This window comes from Mesoplodon mirus (genome assembly GCF_964341445.2).
Source record: "Mesoplodon mirus genome assembly, chromosome: 8".
Classification (NCBI taxonomy): domain Eukaryota; kingdom Metazoa; phylum Chordata; class Mammalia; order Artiodactyla; family Ziphiidae; genus Mesoplodon; species Mesoplodon mirus.
In genome coordinates this window covers 55,258,416-55,271,522 of record NC_138984.1, presented here as the reverse complement: position 1 = coordinate 55,271,522, position 13,107 = coordinate 55,258,416, and the positions used below count along the sequence as shown (strand labels likewise).

The 13,107-nt window shown below is 39.6% G+C and overlaps 1 protein-coding gene across 1 annotated transcript in view; it reads right to left on the bottom strand.

Moving 5' to 3' along the window:
• The window catches only part of THSD7B (thrombospondin type 1 domain containing 7B), a gene marked incomplete at its 5' end in the record, with an annotated part of 807,803 nt that overhangs the window by 20,919 nt on the left and 773,777 nt on the right, over positions 1-13,107 (bottom strand). The window contains one exon of the mRNA XM_082630042.1: positions 4,755-4,900. Coding sequence (XP_082486168.1) covers positions 4,755-4,900 — 146 coding nt within the window. The remainder of the gene's footprint in view (positions 1-4,754; positions 4,901-13,107) is intronic.

Here is a 13,107-nt window from a genome sequence, read left to right as displayed (position 1 = left end):
TGCCTGATGAAAGATTTCCTACTGTAACATTTTTAGCAGATACTCATGAGATGAGTATTATCTCCTCAGTTTTAGTCAGGTGCTCATACTTCAAAAGAAGTCCACTGGCTATTTGGATAACTGTAGAGGGGTAGCTCTGTTCTTGCATAAATGCCTTAGAAAACAGAGCCTAAGACAAAGCTTCTATACTAAGGAGGTGAAATCCCGGGATAGCAAGAGTGAGGGCGAAAGAGCCATCGCAGGTATGGAGGAAAAGGAAATACAAGGTAGTGTGTTGTCAACTGGCCTATACTTCCGGGCAAACATAGCTGGTTTCTTGGTCAATCACAACATCTTCTAGACAGGCTATAGGGCCATCCATGAGGTGGGGAGGGAGGAAAAGGGAGAGGCATTACATGCCAGCTCCTCCTTGGATTCAGTCCTCATTGATCAACCTTCACCCCATGGAGTATTAACTCCTCTGTACTTCCAAGGTATGTTACTCAGCTCCCACTAAGTCCAGAAATTGGTGGAAGAGCTGGAGCTTTCATGACTACTACTGGTATGGATGGAGAGAGAGAAGGAGAGAGAGGATGACCCTCTGCACAGGCTCTGTTGCTGCAGATAAGGATGCTCCACGTTACAAGTCATTATTAGGTGACAGTCAGACAACTGGGCTCTGTACTGGGAAACTGAGTTTCAGCTCCTTCTTATTTCCCACCCCCCCCCACCCCAACAGAACCCAGAAACTGCATTGCTAGGCCTGGGAGCTTCTGTGGCCGTGGCAGCAGCAGGAGTGAAGAGGGACAGGGTGGGCAGTGAAAGCAGCCCTGACAGTGCTTCTGGGCATGCAGCAGGGGACCCAGGGGTTGATGGGCCTGCTGAGCACCAGCCAGGTCAAGGCCCTGCGGCAGCGGCTGCTGAGCATCAAGGGCAGGTTGTGGATGGACTGCCGGATGTGCAGGATGGTACAGAGTGGCTGCTGAGAAAAATTCTTTACAGAAGGAAGTTCAGATTCAAAGCCACACTGGCAGAAAGGAAAAGGTGAGACTTGGAGGAGACATTTCCTCTCCTCCTCCTGAGTTGTAGCAATGTAGGGCCTGATGAAACTGAGTAGACACACATATAGGAACCACCACCTCCTTTTCTAGAGCTGTCTTAACAAGAATTATGATTTGTTTATCTAACAATGGCAAGCCCCACACTGGATATATCAATACCTCATAACTGCTCTAATCATCTCTACGGTCATTGTGAAATTGTTTAAAACATGCACCCTAATTTTGAACCTAAGTGTACTTTTTTATGGAGAAGTAGAAGTTCAACACCAATTCACAGTATATTCATTCACACCAAATGTTCTGGTAAATGTTCACTCCCTGAAGTGGAAAATACCTAGTGTAAGTTAAATTTCTGTTTGGGGGAGGACTCTCTCTATCACTTATTATTCCAGATGATGGATCCATGGCAGAATTGTCTAAGGTGTATGTTTCGCTATAGAGTGTAAGAGTTCGTGAACTTGGAGTCTGAAGATACTGCAGCGTGTCTGAAATTTGAAGTTACTGCTCTCTGGAACCTCAGGCAAGAGGAGATGCAGTTGATTAGAGCTTTGTTTGACATTCCAGGAGATGGGGTGTGCAGAAATGACAGGAAACAAGTCTACATCAGGGATCACTTTAAAAACCAACACAAACAATAATACGCTCCTAGTATGTATCCATGATCAACCTTAATCTCATACCTTGACAACAACAGCTACTGTATGAAGAGAAATCAGCATCAGCATGATAGCTTCATGCATAAAGCAAGCATTCATTCAGTCTCACTCACGAGACCTCACACGCTAGGGCTTGAAAACAGAGCCAGGTTTCTTAGAGCCAGATGGTCAACAGCAAGGATTCTGTCACTGACTCTCTCCTGTCCAGATCATTAAGGGACTTTCTGTATACTCTGAATCGGCATCACCAGATGTGGATCAGCAGATGGTGCTAATAATCATAATCAGAGCTGTAATCAAACCTGTAACAACAACCTCAATTTATAGAGCTCTGAATTTATGTCAGATACTATGCTAAATATGAATTTGTCTATCCCTACCAAAATCCCCTAGCAAAACAGCTACTCCTGCTACCCTCCCCCCATGATATACATAAGAAAACAGAGGTTTGGAGAGTTTGAAAACTTGACAAAAAGTGCAGAGCGAGAAACTGGAAAAAATCTTGACCAAAATGAGGCCTGCTGCGCTCCAGAGTCTGAGCTCCTAAACAGGTTTTGCAGCATACGTGTGGATGCGTGTTATCAGCTGGGGAACTTGGAAAGAGTTAGGAAACCCTGAAAAAAAGTGAAGCCTGAGGATAAACATTTCCATTTGCAAATCTCTTTCCACATAAGATGGAGGCAGAATTGGCATATACACTGAGCCCTGTGCAAGGTCCTCTTATTAGGGTTTGGTATATTTGATGGCAATCAGCCACTTCAACATCTCTACCACCTCCAGTGAATGAGCTTTCAACCTGCATTTGGCAGGTCAGGATATATTACAGGACAAGGAGAAGCAGGACAGCTGTAAGAGAAGTGCGCTTCCTTTGTGTTTGGAGGCCCATGTGTATTTTAGTCAGTAATTCCCCAAACTCAGCTTACATAAATGTTTAAGAAAAGGCAACTCACTGAAAAGATACTGTGTTAATTTATCTCACAAAGCATTCACAAGTAGGCTTTGAAGAGCTACTCAAACTCAGGAAAAACTCAACTCAAATGTCATCAAGATTCACTTTCTCTTTTGCCTCTGCTTTTTTGTGTCACCTTTGTTCTTCTTGCTTCTAAGTGACTAACTTTACCTACAAGGTGGGAAAATGTGGCAGCTAAGAGTTCCTGAATATAGTATCTTTGAACAGCTTCAATTCCATTCCAAATTCTTGGGGAAGAATGCTGATTGGCCTCCTTTGGGTAAGGTGCCCACACAGGAATAATTACTACAGACTTGTTTTTTGAGAGCTTTGCCTGGATTGAGTCTAACAGTTGCCTCCCGACTGGAAGTGTCAGTGAGGGAATAACCTCATCTAGAAATCTGAGACACTTCTCAAATTTCTAGATACACCTGCTCTCGTGGTCTCCAGGGCCTCCGTGCCTGGGTATCTCCAATAGATGCCACAACGCCCCCTGTCTATCCCCACCAGCACTGCTACAGAGAATGTTCACAACCCACCACTCTGGCCCCTGTGGTTCTGGCTAAAGCTCAATACGTGACAGCAAAATGAAACATTACATTTGACATTTCCCGTTAATGTTCCTATGGGACAAATTGGCAGACATGTCTATTAAAAAAAAAAGGCTCCTGATACCTGAGAAGGTAAAAGGGAAAGTACAAAAGAACATGTGAGGTATAGTAGCAGTTGTATGGCTGGTAAGACATGGAGTGTGGAGTTTGTCTCCCATCCTTCCCCTCTTCTTCCTGTGTTTTCTCTCCCTTCCCCTGCAATGGGTTCCTGAATTCTTTGCATTTATATTCTCTACTTTCTCAACAATTATCAGGAGAAATCTTCCTTCCATTTTCTTAATTGTAATTCTAAGCAGCACTTAAAAAATTGTTGAAGGGGCTTCCCTGGTGGTGTAGCGGTTCAGAGTCCGCCTGCCGATGCACGGGACACGGGTTCGTGCCCCGGTCCGAGAAGATCCCACATGCCATGGAGCGGCTGGGCCCGTGAGCCATGGCCGCTGAGCCTGCGCGTCCGGAGCCTGTGCTCCACAACGGCAGAGGCCACAACAGTGAGAGGCCCGCGTACCGCAAAAAAAAAAAAAAAAAAAAAAAAAATTGCTGAAGGCTTAGGAAAGAGGGTTGTAGACACAGTATTCATATTTAAAGCTATTAGGTTACTATTTAATTAATTAGCATGGTTACCTTATTTTCTGTAAAAAGGAGACTGAACAAATGTACCACACATCTTTGTTCCTCTGGGACTTATTAAAATACATGGGCATTTAACTTCTGCAAGATAATAACGCTGCATGACAATGTCATCCTGACAGGAACACTAAACATCTCCATGAGAATACTCTGCAGATTTCTTAATGCATAATCAAAATTATTGTTACCTAATTAAAATCTGCTTTGGAATATGAACTGAAGGATAAACAAGTAAAATAAGAAAATAGAGAAAATCAACGTGCTTTTTCTTATACAAGAAGCCAGAGAGAAAAATGCTGTAGAGGATCTTTGCTGACCCAGCAAAAGTTCTGGGTATGTGATATATTATGATGTTACTAGGCATTTATATTTCAGGTCAATAAAAAGCAATCACTGAGGAAAATGTAGTAACCTTGGTTCGTGTAATAATGTTAAAATATAACTTACATACACTTTTGGTTTTCTGCCCACATGCAAGATTTTGTCTAAGCCTAAAAGTGTTTTTTTAGGAAATACAGTCTACAGCAAGCTGTGCATTTCCATAGCATCAGGGTTTTGCCTAATTGCATAATGCTTTGATATTTCCAACAAGCCAAGGAAATAGAGAATTTTTGAGGATGCCAAAGAGATTGGAAGTCCCCTGACCCAGCTTATTATAAATAGTGCCCAATGAACAGCTATTTATTTTCCTAGCAATATAACTCTGTGTGAGGTTAAGTCATTTGGTTCTTTTTTCCATGTTCTCCATTGCATAAAAATACACCTTGCCAGGCCCCTGGTAGTGTGAAATTTGTTCCATCAGCATATAGGTTTGACTAGACAAGTACTTTGGATATACTGAGAAGCATTTCTCTGTCATTCCATGACCTACCTCCAATTTACATGCAGACCAGTTGCTGAGGACCCAGCTGTAGCAGGGGGTCACTGGGCAGGTTTTCTGCTGGGTAAGCTCTGTGGGGCATGGCCGTCCTTCTCCTTGGGTTGGCATAATGATAAATCGAGTCCGGCTCATTCGACCTAAAATGATAAGGAAGATGTCAGCTTTTCCCTTAGAGTTTGGCTTGGAAAGGGAATTAAAGGACAGAATGTTGACTTACATACAAAAGCCTTCATTAAAACACACTGAACTTTGTCATGTCTAGGTTTCAGTTTTTCTGCCATTTTAATTTAGGTCTCTATGGAGACACAAGTTACCTAACGTCTGCATAACGCTTAAGGATCTAAAATTCTGTCTGTCTTCTACTTTAGCCAGCTTAAGTCCAAACTCTGTATTGTTGCCAAATAGACTGATCCCCATAGACACTGGCTGAATGTTAATTCAGTTAACAAATATTAATTTATTAAGCTTTAAATAATCCAAGCATCCTGCCTGTGCTAGGGATATAGTGATGAAAACGCCAGATGTACCTTCTACCTTCACAGACCTTATATTCCTTGCTAGGATTACAAATATTAAACAAAAATAGAGTTGTATCTTCTTTGTTAGTTTCTAAATCAGAAAGTAAGGTAAAAATTGCATATAATCCAAATTACCCTGGAAAATTCCCTAGGAAGGTGCCACCCTGAGGTTCCAATAGTGTCTCTCCATTAACTCAACATGCCCAATTTTCCTAGATTTTAGGACCAATTTCTTTCTTCACTGAGTACAAGATAAAATTGTTGACTTGTGTGAAGAAGCCATGTTGTTTGAAACACACGTGTTCAAATGCTGGTACTCCATTTCCTAATGAAAGGAAATTGGTTAATAAGAATAGCTCAAGAAAGAGTAGGGCTCCCATGTCATCTTATACCCCCTCCTAGGCATCAGGTCATAAGCTCATTAAGTGGAAGAGTGGATGGAATTTAAGTGTCTTTGTTTCTCTCTCTTCTCCCTCCTACTCCCTCTTGTCCTTACTCCTTTTTTACTGATGAGGTATGATGTGCATATAGTTTCATTACTATTAGCTATCTGTGAATTATCTGTGAATCCATGCCCTTCCATTGGTGTTATAAAGTTAATTATGTAATTGTATCTGTGATAAATGTTAAAGGAAAAACAGAAGGTTCCATGAGAGCATGTTATGGGGAGGCCGCCCAGTCTGGGAAGGAATCAGTTGAGCAGTTGAGCTTTAAGCAGAAATCTGAAGGAGCAGAACAGGTTTGAGGACCTGACAGGCCAGTGTGGCTGGACAGAAAGAGCTAGGAAGAGAATAGGTTGAGGGAATACTGTTAAAGCTATTAAAAGTGGGGTCTTTTAGTTGATGTCAAAGATTCTACATTTACCTCTTAAGAGAAATGGAAAGAGAGTAATGACTTCACTTCTGCATAGAATTCACTTGAAAACCTTGGCTAAGAATTCCCAGATGCCCTCAAGTTCAGGGAGAAGTAAGGGTAACTCACACCTTCAGTGAACTAGACCTCTTAGTGGCCACCAGAATATTATCAAAGATTTGGTGGTAAACTAATTCTCTCTGAGAAGACCCTTGAGGAAAACTAGGAAGTTCTAATCATTGGATTCTAAATTCCTTGAGGCCTGGGATTCTGTCCCTAACATGGTACTCCATATATATTAAGCACTAATTGAATATTTGTTTAATTCATATTTTCATAAATTGTCTATATGATATTATCTGGTATCTGAAAATGTGTGATGATATATCACCGTAATTATTTGGCAGATACCATGTGCTAAGAAATTTTCTAAATACTTTAAATGTACTGACTCACTGAATAATCATAACAACCCCGGAGGAAAATTCTATTATTTTTCCATATTATAGATAACATAGGCTTTGCAAATAACAGAATCTACCCATTCTGCCTCCTTGGGCCCTGGGAAGAACATGCTTTGGACAGATGTTCCTTCCCAGCATCACTCAAATCAAATCATACAGGTTGGACATCACCTTATTCATATGAAACATTGTCCCTGCTTTATGAACACATTTGGCTCAAGATTTCACATCAATTCTTGTTTAAATACTCTTCAGTTTTATGATAATCTTTGTTTATTCTCTTGAACTAAGTATCTATTACCCTAATGTCATTATCATTGCACTCTGTTCTCTGTCCATCTATGTAAGAATAATGACAATGTAGTATCACCTTTATCACAGCTAAAGAGGTTCTATTTCATTAAAACCAAATAACTTCAAGCTTGTTCTTAAATTGATGGCATACATCATGGCCATTACTTTAGGACTATTTTATTTATTTCCATTAAAGTGACAGATATTTTCTGCTGGACATCAAGGTGGGGGGAACCTAATGAAGTCAATGGAAAAAAAATGATGCTGTTACTTTTTGAAATAATGAAGTCTTACATCCACTCATTGAAAGCACATCCATACAATTTCTCTGCCTTTTGCTATCCAAACACCAAGATACAATTTTCAAACAATACCAACTTCTATCAAGAAGCATATAATACATGACTCTTTTTGAATTATGGTTTTCTCAGGGTATATGCCCAGTAACGGGATTGTTGGGTTATATGGTAGTTCTATTTGTAGTTTTTTAAGGAACCTCCATACTGTTCTCCATAGTGGCTGTATCAATTTACATTCCCACCAACAGTGCAAGAGGGTTCCCTTTTCTCCACACACTCTCCAGCATTTATTGTTTGTAGATTTTTTGATAATGGCCATTCTGACCGGTGTGAGGTGATACCTCATTGTAGTTTTGATTTGCATTTCTCTAATGATTAGTGATGTTGAGCATTCTTTCATGTGTTTGTTGGCAGTCTCTAGAGGGGTGGGATAGGGAGGGTGGGAGGGAGGGAGATGCAAGAGGGAAGAGATATGGGAACATATGTATATGTATAACTGATTCACTTTGTTATAAAGCAGAAACTAACACACCATTGTAAAGCAATTATACTCCAATAAAGATGTAAAAAAATAATAAAAAAGCATATAATAATTCTACATTTTGAAGTATATTATCATGTTTAATTGGCTAATATTAAAGTTCATAAGAAAAGTATTGCTAATGAAGGCATGAGGGTATAAAAGGTACCTACTGCACCTCAAGTTTCTTTGGGGTACTTGATATCTTTTAATAAGTTCCTTTTTCTAAGTCAGGGGTAATTCGGTTGTATAAATTAAATAATCAGAGAAAGTATCCCTTAAATTAGGCACTTTCCCCACAATTCCTGAAGTTGTAAATATAAAATCTAGCTACATGGAATACAGATGGTATAGACAAGGAGGCCCACCATTTCCAATGGTCCCTGGAATTCTAAGCATCACACTGCATGTAATATTCAACCTTGCACCTATCTCTCAGCAGTAATTATTCTATTATAAAAGGGACCTCTAACAACAGGAGACTTAAGGAATTGTTTTGTGATAGTGATTTTTCATGAGAGAGGGAAAGCAGGGGAGGATGTGGCCAAATGAAAGATATTTAAAAAATTATGATCTGATATAGAATATGAGAAAAAGAAAATTTTAAAATAGCTGATGAATGGCACAAAGAAACCTGGACTTGGCATCAAAATTCTCTAGTTGGAAACAGTTCTCTCAAATTAACAGCTAGTAAATGATGTGACTGTATGAAAGTACTTTAACTCCTCTGAGCATAAATTTCCTCTCCTGTAAAATAAAATTAAGTATACAGAGATTATCTGAGGATAATTCATGCTGGGGAAAATGCCACTTAACAATGAATGTATTTCAAATAGGAATTAAATTATTTTTAATAAATAATGAAAAATGTCTAAATGGGACTTTTTCTGCAACTAAAAAGTATGCAAGTGGGTTTATTTTATCTAATATCAACTACCATGCAGGTAATTGCAACTAGGCAGTTATTATTACGACAAAGAATAAATCAACCATTGATATTTTTTACATAATTTTATGATGACCCTATGAAAGTTTTATTCTTTTGTGACTGGCTTTTGCAGTTTGATCGTATAATCTTTGTTATTTGAGTCACTTTTCATCAATTTTCTCAAGAGCTCCGCTTAATCTTTGGTGTACAGATTGCTCCATTTTGTGCCCCTTTTTTTTGTGGGTAAACATTCCATTTGCAGCTAGAGATGGACCAACAAATACGTTGATGCAATGACAGGGCATGTGTGTTAATCCAGGGGACTCGTTGACTGGGGGACGGCTTTATAAGTGGTCAGTTCAACAGCGAATATTTTGGTAGTATGAGGGGTTCTGCTTCCTATAGATCTCACAGTTATGCTGATTCAGGTGAAGAATACTGAGATGATGAGGAATCCTTGGACTAATCTCATGTTGTATATGAATTTAAAAATACCATATATGAACTACCTTAACAACATAACTAAAATAGAGTAGGTGCTGGCTAAATCTTAATATTTTTAATCATTTATTTTGACAACTACTATTTCATATATCAATTCCTAGACCTGGCCCTGGAACAAACCTGTAATGGGTATATAAAGCATGCTACTTGTATTCTATTGGGCTTTTTAACATTAAATGCACACAGCTACGAAGTCCATAATGATTTAGCCTGGTCCCACCCAACCTCTTACACCCTAGCCTACACTCCTTCTGCCCTCAGAGTAAGAGTGAAGGTGGCTGCCATCCACATCCTCATGCTTCCAATTTAAGAATAAGAGAAATTTCTTGGACACTCTCCAGACAACTCTTGTTTGGTTTATGAATCTATTTGAAACCTGAATTCAATAGTTGATATAGACAATATGTTTAATGGGTAATACCAATGAGATATAGAAACTGATTCTCTTATTCATCTGCACTTCAGGCTATAAAAGAGAGAAAAGCACTAGCTCCAAAATGTTTCCCCTTGAATAAAGACCCAGATTACAGTAGGTTAAGTTTGCTAGCAATTCTCTCTGAAACGTTTCCTCCCCTCCCTTTAGGAATATTGGGAGCTCATTATAAGCAACAGTGATACTAGGCCTACTGTTAAATTAGCAATAATTTCTGGCATTGAAGGAAAAAGGATTGCATGGTAAGACTTCCAGAAGAAAATAGATAGTGGGGCACACTAGTTGTAACACACACACACACACACACACACACACACCCAAAGAAAGGCCAATACTGGTATCTGCATACAGGTTTAAAGCATATTGGACCAGATCACACTCCCATTGAACTCAGCAGCAGTCAGGCTTCACTGAGGCTCCACTGACAAAGGGGATGTGGGAAATTTTAAGCAGTAAAAAAAAACCCTCAAAACTCATTACATAGGGCTTCCCTGGTGGTGCAGTGGTTGGGAGTCCACCTGCCGATGCAGGGGATGCAGGTTCGTGCCCCGGTCCGGGAAGATCCCACATGCCACGGAGCGGCTGGGCCCGTGAGCCATGGCCACTGAGCCTGCAAGTCCAGAGCCTGTGCTCCGCGGCGGGAGAGGCCACAACAGTGAGAGGCCCGCGTACCGCAAAAGAACAAACAAACAAAAAAAACCCAACTCATTATATATTTGTCAATGTATACATTCATAAAAAAGAGATGGAGTCAAACACAATGGTTCTCTGTTCTGACCATACTTTCAGATCCAGGGAGCCAGCCACCAACACTGTTACAGTGATAGGCTCTACACAATGGTTCTTCTGTGGCCCTGACAGATGCTCATTGAATTAACTGAAAATCATGGTTTTGATAGCTCTGGACAATTTGAATACGACCCAGGCACACAATGCAAAGTACGTTTGAATGGGAAATTGGAAAAGGAAATATAAGAATAGAGCAATGAAGAACATACCTGTTTAATCTTAAATAGTTCATTAAATATCTGAGCAATTTATATGAACATACCTATAAACTCCAACGTACCGTAGCCATGTAAATACGAAGACAGTAGTATATGAAGTCACTTTGAGCTTATAGAATGTTATTTGAATATTACTATTACTGGTTTGCTTTCCACCTGGGAACTATTTTTTTTAACATGAGTTATATTTTCAAGGCATGTGCACAACCGTTGGCAGGGAATGGTCTTCCTGAGCTGACATCTGTAAGGGTTGGCCAACCTACACCACAAAGGATGATGTTCAGTGTCACTAACCTCAAAGTGATGATGGTCCTTCCTGATATGCACCAAAAAGTTAGGTTACTGAATAAAATGTTTCCACTTTTAAGTATTTGCTACTTTGAATTTATTCTTAAGCTTTTGGTGGCTGCTACCTAGTATGAGTCAGTTGAAAATACTAGCAGATTACAAAATAAATGAAAAAAGAAGCAAAGGGATACTAACAACCACCTTGTTAATAGCTGGTCAGGTCAATCTATTAATCAATTTTAATCACATATATCTCTGTGGTTAAGGCAATTTATTGTATAATACCTTTTGTCATTATAAAAGTATTCCTCATTATGGAGGGAGGGTGAATACAGTGTTCTAGGATATAGAGACGATATAGCATATTCTTGCTTAGTTCTGTTCCCTTCCTTATCCTGCTTTCTTTGCTTTTTTTCCCCTGAGAGCACCTGTTCTCCCCACCCGCCTCAAATCTATCACTTCAACAAGAATCCCAGTCTCATTTCATATGTGATAAACTGAAGCCCAGAGAAATTAAATAATTTGTGCAAAGTCACACAGCTAGAAGGATGGGAACAAAAAATTGGTTTTACTCCAAAAGCATCTGCTTTCCAACAAATCTCACCTGGTCCAAGTCAGGTATCAGATGCTATGCTGAGGTCATTAGGCCACTTGAACAAGTTTGAGAAGTACACTTAGGTCTCCCCTCTGCAATAAATGGGTTACCTGTATTCATACGTTTCATATTTTCCTTTAGAAGACACTACTTACAACTAGGGTATTAACACCGTACTCTGTGATAACTCTTTATTTGCTTTTGGGTACTTGTCAAGAGTAAATTTCTGAAAGCAGAAGGAAGTTAGATTGTCTATAAAATGCTCAGTTAATTTCATGCAGTTCTTTATGCTGGACATCTGTTTTTTACTTCTTTTAACACACATCATCTGGAATTTTTATCCAAGTTTATTTTTTAAGTGCCAAGTTTGTTGTAAATATACAACCTGGATTGACATGGATTGGGGATCAAGGTTATTTTCTAATATAACGGAGTGGAGAAAAACTATGATCTGGATCTGCAGCCTAAAGATAGATCTTCAGCATATGTTTGGCATTGCTGAAGAAGGAAGGTGCAGTAATGATTCTGCCTTCAGAGCTACAGTCCATGGGTTTCCCCTATGGAGGGACTCCTTGGTTGTCTAAAAATGGCTTCAGGCATCCAGACACATTTCATCCTAGAGAACACTCAAGTTAGGCAAGGCAAAGAGTCCATAAGTTTTTCAGAGTAAAATAGATGAGCCCCAGCCATGACCATCTATTTGGGGGTGGGGTTAGCGAAGTAAGGAAGTAACAAGACCACAGGTTTAGAGGTCAAGATAGACCATGGTATCACGGGAGTGAGATAGATCTTTTAAAGGCACAAGATTAGGCACCGTTGCCTTTGCTTGGAGATAGAGCTCCAAATTTCTCTGTGACAGTGCGTAAGCATTCTAGCTGCTTATTTTCAGTTCTATTCCCAACAATCACATTTCAGACCCATTAAGAGGTATCAAAACTTGACAGACCACTGTAAGTATACAGCAGAAATACCCCCAATGAGGCTCTCTCTGTGGGATGCAAGATGACAAAGTCACAGAGAGTGATTTTAGCAATCCTGGAGCTATCCTATCAGTCTCACACATTCCCTATCTGGAAGACTGGCTCCCTGCAGCTATATTCCAATTAGATGGAAGAGATAATAATATGCAACACTGCTAATTATGAGACAAGTATACATTTAGGAGGCTTAAAATTCAGAGAGACTTAAAGCCCTCACTGCACTTTGTGTTCCAATCTGAGATCCATTTCCTCTGCTTATTCTTAAATACACCTAAAAATTATGAGAATTTTTATAAAGTGACATAGCACCCAACCCAGGACCAAATACATAACATGAACATTTACATATACAGTGTCAGATGTAAAGGGGCACAGTGGAGAAAATGGGGCTTAGAAGACACCTGAACTTGGGTCCAAATCTTTCCTCTACAACTGACAAGCTGTGTGACCTTGAGCAGGTTACTTAATTGCCTGTCACCATACCTGTAAAGTTATGCCTATAATTTCATAGTACTCTTGTAAAGAGCTAAAATACTCCTGGTACCAATAATTGTGCCTTTGACCAATAGATATTAAAAAGTAATTATTCTAATATTTTATCTTTTTACTGATAAAAAATAGTGGAAGTGAATTCTGCAAAGCCTGGCTCAGTCTTACAACTG